The 10,457-nt window shown below is 40.3% G+C and overlaps 1 protein-coding gene across 1 annotated transcript; it reads right to left on the bottom strand.

Annotated features, from left to right (window-relative positions):
- Positions 1-3,312: 3,312 nt before the first annotated feature.
- Positions 3,313-7,610, bottom strand: LOC133743951 (uncharacterized). The gene is made up of 4 exons (XM_062172036.1): positions 5,954-7,610; positions 4,828-4,974; positions 4,429-4,545; positions 3,313-4,324 (listed from the first exon to the last, which is right to left on the bottom strand). The coding sequence occupies exons 1-4, from the start codon at positions 7,487-7,489 to the stop codon at positions 3,725-3,727; spliced, it is 2,400 nt and encodes a 799-aa protein (XP_062028020.1). The 5' UTR covers positions 7,490-7,610; the 3' UTR covers positions 3,313-3,724.
- Positions 7,611-10,457: the final 2,847 nt, after the last annotated feature.

The raw sequence follows: 10,457 nt of genomic DNA, 5'->3' as shown, positions 1-10,457 counted from the left end.
CAGTACTTAAACCAGAATGACCATCACATACCCTTCCGCTACTATTAACTAGACAAACAAGAGGTTGTGGGGGTGGAAGCTGAGATCTCGTACTTCTTTGAGAACCTTGTAGGGAAGTGTAAACTTTGCAATTTGATTTACCATGAGGATGACAGTTGTGCAGGCTCCGAAAGCATATCTAATGAAAAAATGATGCCCAAATCTGGGGACAAGAGACTGGAGATTACCAATCCTTCTATTAGTTTCACATAAAACCAATTTGTCAATGGGACTTTCAAGTTTTAAGGTCTTCAAGCTCCTATTCTGCCAGCGGTAGGAAGAAGTCTATTTAGTAAGGATCATGGCAATGGACGCAAACCTCTGGTACTGCGTGGGAAGAGGAGCAATGGCAGCCTGGAGAACTCGCTTGCCATTGAACGGTTGTACCTATTGAGCAAGCTAGCTCGGAGAAGCAGGTTGAAACTGAACTGATATCGTTGGAAGATTGAAACAAGAGAAGTAGGCCAAATTCCCCCTACTCCTCTCCCAAAAAGTTAAAGATTCTTCTTATTGAGCTATTCCAAAAATCAGAACATGCTGTGGCACCTGCAAAGAAGATGAAGATGCCTGAATTTACTTCAAAGTTCTTTGCTAGGTCGCTTGGAATGATTGAAGTGCCTGATCATCTTGGTACCCAAAGAAAGCTTGTCTAATCAAATTGCTCCAAAGAAGAAGAAAGGAAAACCGCTGGGATCCAAGAACAAGAACCCACCAAAGTCGAAGAAGGTGACTGATGCCTAGGAACTCTGTTTTTCCTATCTTACAAAACCTCCTAGCCCTAGTGTTAAGGGCAAGGAGAAAATTTAAATTTTAGTTTTGACTTAACCTATTTACCATGTTTTTTCATAGTTTATAGGCTCACTTTGAATAAGTGAGCATTGGATGTTGAATGAGTGGTGCCATGTATGTGTCATTTTTTCTTATTTGCCGTATTGTGCAATTGAAAGGTAGGTACCGTTGGCACTATGGCTTGAATTAATGGAAATCGTTGTGATTTTATTTAAATATATATATATATATATATATATATATATATATATATATATAATTTTTAGATGAAATATATATATATTCATATTCATATGTATTTTTAACATTATATTTTCATAATTTGCAAGAACTCAACAAACTTCAAATTCGTGTACATGTGTTATGCAAATCTATTGATTGGATGTATGTATAATTTTATTAATTGAATTACATGAAATATTTTATATTCTTAATTGAAGAAAAAAAAATGTTGTTTAAATCTAAGCTCATGTGTATTGAAAAAAAAAAACCAAATTTTTTTTTTTTAAAGAAAGTCAAAATAATTTAGAGTCATTAAATTTTTAAAAAGATAAGATGGTCTTTTTTTCATTATTTTTTTTTTCAAGTATGACATGACATGATTTGACAAATATGTGATGCGTGTAGATGATATGACACGATACCTAAAATTGAGGCCATACATCTTAAGCCTCATTAAAATCAACAATCATTAGTTATCAAAACAAAAACAAACTCTTTCTCCTGGTCAATCAGGATTATTTTCTTTCTCTAGCTAGACCTAAGGCTTTTGCATTAATAATCATGATGTGAAAAAGTTTCTCTTGGAATATGAGTATTATTAAGGAGGGCTTGTAAGTTGCTTATCACTTTCAGACCAAAAAACTGTAATTATCACTTTACAATTCACACGGCGATGGTGACCTCCAGGTCTCTAACTATCACCACTCCATTATTGTTGCAAGGAAAATGATAGCAATTCGCATAAAGTTTCCTGAAGAAAAATTTCACACAGGATTGAGAAAGACACCTTCAAACTTACCTCACTCCTCATTGGTTCGTACCTCTCCTCCACCTTTTTTAATTGCCTGTTTGGGAAAAGATCGAAGGTGCATACTGCATACGCTTCTCTTAGTCTTTATTCTTTATGGTATCCGAGGTTGATAGAATAAACTGAGCATCTAACCGAAAATCAATTGGTAAAATAATACTTCACGTTCTCACACTCTATCAACACATGGATACTTTATATCGGAGAACACACTGCTAATTTGTTTTCTTGAAATTACTGTACAAGGGTGAAAATTTGCGGCTCACCCCAATGAAAAATATTGTTATTGGTTTACAAAAATCTGCTTCTTTTTATTTTTTATTTTTATTAAAGTCCACCAAATTCAACGGCTTTCTTAAAAAAAAAAAAAAAAAAAAAATTCTAGATTTTCTCTTCCTTCTCAAAAATGAGACCCACGAGCCACGAGGTCCACCATCAGCTATCTGCGTGCTATGACTCTACGAATAAAGAGTTCCACTATTGGACGAGCGCTCTAAGAAATAAGAATAGATGACAGAAGAGTGCTTTACTATGATTCAAGAAGCTCTACATGTGCTACATGTGACCAAGTTACTTTTCATTTCAGTGCTCCATGAAAAACAACTTGGTACTCTACAAAATGATTCACTGTTTTATGATGGTTTATCTACAAATAATCATGAGACTAGGAGTGATCAAGGGGCTACACCAAATGCGGCAATGTCTAATAGTGGCATGCATTTGGGTTTATATGACTTATATCTATCATATGAATGTCCCACTTTAGTTCATATGGACTATGAGACGCAGGAGGTCAATATCAACAGACCATACCATGGGTCCAAGACTTGAAGAGGGATCTATTCATGAGGTCATGAACCGTCATCATGTATGTACGAACCTGAGAATCAAAGCGTGTACGAATGTGAAAATACAGTAGCCGAAGGAATACTTCTATTTCATTTCATTAAGGGAAAAAAATATAAACAGTACTCCAACTATGGTCCATTCTAAATTTTCATACCCAACTTTCCGAAACTATCACATTGGTACCCCAAATAGCCAGTCCGACCCAACATACGTACCCGCCGTCCATAACGGCGTTAACTTGCTCCTCTCGTGGCCTCTTTAAATCATGCCAGCTGTCAGAAGAGTTAACGTCGTCATGGACGGCGTGTACGAAAATTGGGTTGGATTGGGTACTCCAGGTACTAAAATGATAGTTTCCAAAAGTTAGGTACAAAAATTTAGAATGGGTCTTACCTCAGGTACTGTTTATATCTTTTTCCCTTTCATTAATAAAAAACAACATATTTACAGAAAGTGAGAGACTCACGAATTGTGTTCCACACAGCCCAACTCGGTTTGGTATCTCATCTTTAGAGTCACGGCCTAACTAGGCCCATTTGGATCAAAAATATAAACTAGGCCCGTTCTTGTCTTCAACATAGTTGACGATTTCAGACAAAAGCATACATTTAAACGTGCAAGATTGATAGAACTTTATGCTGACATCAGTATTTACAAAAATGTGAGGGATCACAGAGCCAACTATAGAATTGGACACACCAAAAATGATTCTCATTACAAGCACCGAGCTTCGGTTCACCTAATCATTCAAATGTTGTAACAAAGGATGGTAGACGGGATCGGAACAAACCCACGACATCACACCCGAAATGTACAACTAAAGAGAAAAGGCGTGATCTACATCCCTATGCACACACCAAAGATGATGAAAGGAAAAAAGACAAACCCAAGTGCAGCGGTTAGCCCAACTTCCAGTGCTTCTTTTACATAACCAAAACAGAAGTATAACAAACCAGCGACACAAGACTTCTCGCGTTTTCCCGTTTCTGTACCCTTTTTTCTTCTCAGTGTTCTTGTTTACCCTACTCTACCATATGTAACAGTCCAAAAGCTCTTTAATACACTATATACAACAGACAAGAGCAAGATCATTACAACCTTCTTTGAGGCCAACATCCTGAGGTTCACTCTCAGACCACGTTTTCTCACAAGCCTTACCACCCCCACACCCAACATGAGAATCCAAGAGCCAACAGCACCCAACACTGCCTTAATGCCCGAAACATCACTTGAAGGTACCTTAACGTAAGAATGTGTTGAACCCACTTGGTTGCTTTCAGTCTGATTTAGTCCGAGAATCTCATTTAGCCAGCAAGAAAACAGGACAAGCAGTTTCGCAAGCCATGCAACCTCATCATCAGAGATGGGACGCTTCATCCAGTCACCCTTGTATTTGATATCAGACAAAGCATAGTTGCCAATTCTCCTGGGTTTGAAAATTTCATCACGGGGTTGAGCGGGCTGTTTTGCTTCTGGGGAAAATGATAGTTTCCTTACAGCATCACTACCAAACAAGCAAGCCACCTGATCTTTTAAAGAGTCTATGCGCTGAAGGTTTTCAGCAAGGTTATCACCAGAAATTGCTTGCAACTCGGCTTCTGCACGTAATATGAACAACTGCAATAACAATAACCATTACCATTGGATGAGACCTTGAGATGGTAGATCGATGTATACATGATTTTGCTAAACATATATAAATAGCAATAATCAGTTAAGACCTGAAGCAGTTGTCGCCCACCATCTTCTCCATCACTAAACAGACGTAAATCTTTGTTCCAATTATCATGCAAGAAAGACCCATCAGCATCACTTTCACATAAGCCATCTTCCCAGTCCTGTGGTTTAGCAATAAATCATTAAATAAATAAAAGAAATGGATAAGCACTGATTCAAACAGCCGAGCAAATCAACTCCTTGTTACTGTGCACTCTGATAAATTTCAAGGGTTGATTAGGATCTCTTATATAGACCTTCCAGAAAGTTTAAGGACATCATGTTCAAAACTTCCATATACTTTGATGGCCATCAATGATTTTTGTAGTAATACGAGTAAAGAAAAAACAAAAATTAAGAAGGGCAAACACAGAGGCATATAGGAGAGAGAAGAAAAAATCTACCTTCAACTGCTCACAAATTGGAGTCACAAATCTATATAAGCTATTAAGCCTCGATTTGCCTGATCCTGCTTGTTTGGAGTGAAAAGCAATATCCATTGTCTTTATAAGATCAAGTAGATCTTTGGATGATGTCAATATAGTTAGAACCTGAACACACAACGTGAATAGTTAAGAATAAAACAAAACAGAGACTTCATGTTCATTAAAGAAAACAAGCAAAGAATGCCTGACATCAACATAGTTGACCAGGTACCTGCACAAGTTATCATTACAGGATTCCTACATATTCTCAATTATGTGATTTCCTAGCAGATGCCTCGGCCAGTTACAATTTCTACTAAGCCTTAATAGTCATTCCGTCCCCTTCACTGTTTCTTTTGTTACAGTGATAAATTCTGGGGGAGCAGTTGTTGTAGGGACATAGTCTATAGCTAATTCGCTCCTTTCCAGCAAACATAAGAATATTAAACTAAAGCATAGTAATATACTAATGCTGCTATCAAAAATATTTTTCCCCCCCTCCAAATGCATCGTCACAAACCTATCTCATAAACTTTGAATAAAAAGTTCATGAAATCTTCACTCAAATTTCAAGCATTTATTCAAGTTTCATGTTTCTCTTCATATGACGAAATCTCTCAATACTTGTAAAGACCTACAAGAGACACCAAACAAAACGAAAACTTTGTTTTATATGAGTGCTGTTATTGAATCATACAATTGAGCAAGTTAGTGTAACTCACGAAGATGTATCACTAATACAAAACTCCTTTACATTCAGCTAAAAAATGTATGGTAGCAAATATCACAATCTTCTAACTGACCTAATGGAATTCAGTCAGAGACCTTACATCCCAATAGATAAGTCTAGGACAATGCAAGGTTGAAATCATAAAGGACAGCAAACACAAATGGGGGAAGATAATTCTATTACGATTAATGAGTTATGATTCCTAACTAAGCTAATTTTCACAACGAGATTGAAAGTGAAGGTTTCATGAACATGACTTCATGCCAAGCACACTAATCAATTTCAGGAAAATAAAACACAAGATGTAGCAATTATATTTCAGCACAGGAAGGAAACTTATATTAGAGAGAAAAAGGCAATGCTGAAGAATCTGACCTTCGATACCATCTGGACTATTATTTCTGCATCAGTGTGAAGAAACTTGTGTGCAAACCCAATAAAATGCATAACCAAGGAACTGTAGTACAAGTAATTCGCCAACACATAAGCCTCCCAAGAAGGTGAATAACCACAGGCTTCAGACTGCGAGTGATCCTTTCTCCCATTCTTATTTGATCCATCAACAATAGCATCAAGCTCCCCAAAGTCATCCAAACTGATAGCCCAAGGTTCCAAGTAAGTAACCCAAACCGAAAAAACTTGTGAAATGTTCTTAATTGAAGCTCCCACAGGGCAGAACAAGAATGTCCTCAATATAAACCTGTACAAAGGCCTCTGTATCAGCAAGTTCCAAGACCCATTTGGAAGCACAGCGGGAGACACTGCCATTGCATCCATTGGCTTCCCAACATCAAAGGAACCCGACATTCTCCACCTCGGACTCGCACCATATTCCACATTATCCGTCCCATTCTGGTGCACCACCAAACCCAAATTCAAGTACTTGACAAGCAACTTCACCACCTCTCCTAATCCAGGCGTTGGCGGGGTCTCTCCTAAAACCGACCGCAACGGAAACTTAACTCCAAAAGACTTGCACAAATCGGCAGATAGTGGCGAAAAATCATTATCAAGTAACCAAAAATTGACCAACGCATTAACCAAAAACTCCCCCTTCACTATGGCCGAGCTATCATACCCGGGAGAGTACTGCAAAAGCGAACTCCGGTAGGGCAGGTGCGAATTCAAATCAGTCACAGCCACAAATGCATTAAGATAAGCATATAAAAGCCTGATATAAAGATTACACTCGATTTGAAGCTCCGAGCCAACACGCCTAGGGCTCGAAAACCCGGAAATTGACGAAACCCAATTCTCAAATTTGAATCTTTTGTTCCTCCTAACCGAAACAGTATCGCAATTCTCACCATTTCCGCGGCAAACAGGATAATAAGCGAACCAGAAGATGTAATATTCAAACACATTGAGCTGAACCTGATGGAAATTAGGCTGAATCGAATCTTCTTTAATCCTGTTCTTGAAAACCGGAGCTAAATCGGAGAGCGCCCGGCTGTCTTTCTCCGAGGAGAGCATGAACCGCACCCATTCCGGGAGCCGTTCGATGGGGAAGACGTACTTGACGAGGGAGAGGCGATCGACGGCGGAGATTGAGCTGAAGAGGAGGCCGGTCGGGGCGAGGAGGGAGAACAGCTTGTTGGCCAATTCGACGTCGTTTGAGGCGAGGACGGTGTCGATCCAGCCGTGGGAGGGAGATGAGGGAGAGGGAGAGGGAGAGGGAGAGGAGGATGAAGATGATGACGTGGCGTCGTCGAAGCCGAACAGCTTGCAGATGAGGGTGGGGAAGGTGAGGGAGAAGAAGTGGCGGGAGTGGTCGGGAGGGAGGGAGTGGAGGAAGGAGTGGACGGAGTCGCAGGCGGAGGAGATCTGGTGCGGCGCGGAGGAGGCGAGGATGGTGCTGGCGAGGTCTTGGGATTTGGAGAGGGAATCGACGGTGTACGAGTGCGGGAGCATGGTAAAGGGATTGCGGGGCGGAAGCGCAGGGAAAGAAAGATTGGACCTTGGCCGCACGAGCTAGGGTTTTTGAAGGTTCTGTTTTTTCCAGGAGAGAGAGAGAGAGAGAGAGAGGGGGTTTTGAAAGTTTCAAATGGGAGGAGAAAAAGGTGTGGCGCGTTTTTATGGAGGTAGGGAAGGGAGGTGCACACGTGGCGCTCATTAGTGCCACGTTGGGAGTGTGGGGTCCAATGGAGGGTTTTTTTTAATATTATATTATTATTATTTTTTTTTTGTTGGGATCGGAAGGGGCGGGAAGGGTCTGGAGATGTTGACGTTAGATGCCGATCGTTGGATGCGGCTAATTAAAAAATATATCTTGTTCTTTGTTTAATAAGTAATTAAGGACCGCAAAATTGTTTTGGATGCTCTTAATTCTATTTGGGCTAATTTTGGTTTAATTTGAAACCAAGCCAAGCCCTATGGATTTAGAAAGGAGGCTTCCGCTAGCATAAGCACGTAATTTGTTTAAACTTTAAATCGAAATAACTGTGTTTGTAGGAAAAAATTTTGTTCGTCCAGAGTTGTTGAGTACGATTATGCTTTACGCAGATGTACATTAAATTAAAACAAATAGAAGGGTTTATGTATTCACTAAACTTAAATTAGATACTTTTGAGATATATGGTTATCACATAAGCGATCGTATATTAGAGAGTTTTGGGTCGAATATGGATCCGGATTTCAAGGGACTCAAGTCACTCATTCAAACCCTCAACTCTCTTTTTTAGGCTCCTTCAAATTCAGATTTAGGTTTGAAATTCAAGCAGGTTTCAGGTAAGTATTTGGACCTCTTCATGTCTTTCAACTTTGTATTATTGAGATTTCTAACATCTCTCGTCCGAATTGATCAGAGGTTCAATGGTCCTTATATTTCCATAATAACACATGTAATAGTTTTAACCAAAAATATTACTTCTTTCAAGGTGAGTGATTATAATCATATAAATATTACATGGGTCCTTGACCAAAAACACTAAAATTGGATAAAATTATCTCACCTACTCCAACAACAGATTTTTAATCCCACATACCCAGTTTATAATAAAATGACAATTTACCCTTCATATAATTAAGAAATTGCATCCACGCCACACTCTCTCTCTCTCTCTCTCTCTCTCTCTCTCTCTCTCTCTCTCTCTCTCTCTCTCTCTCTCTCTCTCTCTCTCTCTCTCTCTCTCTCTCTCTCGGCTTCAACAAAAGAGAGCCATTTCGGAGAAAGAGGCTGGAGGAACTCAAACCGTGGCAAAACCTTGAGAACACGTTATGGCTATAGTTAAAAATGAGGCTCTGGCTCTCTCCAAACCCTAGCCGCCGAGGCTATGGATCTCTAATCCGACGACCGATTCCGGTCTCTATCCTAAGTGGGGATTTGTTCTCCACACTCTTCAACCACTTTCCAACGCGGGCTTCTTCCGGCAACCGCTTAGCCTTGTCAACACGTCCCGTTCTGGGCATCACCACCAGATCTCCTTGGTGTGAACTTGAAGATGGTAGAAATAGCCGGATGAATCTGTTTGCGATCGGTGAGCGTGCGTGGATGTCTGGCTTTCAAATTCGACCACGGAGGGGGCGACTGAAACTCTCTTTCGATCAAATTGTGTGGGTTGACATGCTGACTGCGGAGATGATTTGGAATCGATCTAGATTGTTTCTGGATGACAGGTCTGGCGGTCAAAGGCTCGGCTGGACGAGGATTAAGGATAAACCGGGAGATAAAGAATTGTGGGTCGGCTTGGCTCTAGGTTTGAAGTGGATTGCTGGCCAGAAATGGCTAGGAGAATCGATTCCGGCTTTGAAAGGGTGTGATAGAGTTTTCCACCGTACTGTGACTGTGATTGAAGGCTTCCGGTCCCTTGGAGCGGCGGCAGCAGACAGTGCTCTCCGATCTGAGCATAGGGTGGCGAGGTCGATGATGGCAAAGGGCAGAATGGTCGCCGGTGAGAGGATCCCTACTTCTGGTGGGGTGTCTAAATCATTTAGGTGGCCTAAATCAAACTGGTTTTCGACCCAAGTGTGGCCCAAATTGAAAAGCTTGGGTCCTTTGGGTTTTCGTATTTGGCACCCCGGAGAATTCTGTTACTTCACTAATGGGCTCTTCATGGTTTCGTCTTGGAATCGAGGAGGATCGACTTAGAACATCACATTTACAGTCTTTCCAAACCTCCTAGCCCAACTGTTAGGGGCAAGGAGAAAATTTACAGTTTGTTTTTTCTTTTGGAACTTCGCCTAATTTCTATGTGTTTTTTCATAGTTATTAGGCTCGCTTTTGAATAAGTGAGCACTGGTTGTCTAATGGGTGGTGCTAGCATACCACGTCCTAAACTTGTCCGACGTTTGGCAAGGGAAGGTATGTATCCGTGCCATTCTGGCTTGAGATGAATGAAATTGATGATTTGGATCAAAAACATAAGCGATCGTATATTAGAGAGTTTTGGGTCGAATATGGATCCGGATTTCAAGGGACTCAAGTCACTCATTCAAACCCTCAACTCTCTTTTTTAGGCTCCTTCAAATTCAGATTTAGGTTTGAAATTCAAGCAGGTTTCAGGTAAGTATTTGGACCTCTTCATGTCTTTCAACTTTGTATTATTGAGATTTCTAACATCTCTCGTCCGAATTGATCAGAGGTTCTGTAGACCCCGTGAAATTCCAAACGTCACTTTTTGACGGGAAAATTTTTCGCGACCTTTGTTCGGCTAAATACTTTTGGAAATAGTTTGGGCCTTGGGCCCGAGAATAGCGTAAGGTTAGAGTCCAAAATTTACTCTGGACACCCAACCGACGGGTATGCTAGTGAACCTAGCCCAATAAGTTAGTCAACCTTTGACCCAAACCTCTTCCTTGATCCAACATGGTTGTAGCTCATAATGACATTTTTGCATAATTTTGAAATATACTCGTGCGTGCGTTTACGATTTTCTTATTT

This window comes from Rosa rugosa, chromosome 4 (genome assembly GCF_958449725.1).
Source record: "Rosa rugosa chromosome 4, drRosRugo1.1, whole genome shotgun sequence".
Classification (NCBI taxonomy): Eukaryota; Viridiplantae; Streptophyta; class Magnoliopsida; order Rosales; family Rosaceae; genus Rosa; species Rosa rugosa.
The sequence above is the reverse complement of the archived record's forward strand: the minus strand, read 5'-3'. Positions and strand labels throughout refer to the sequence as shown.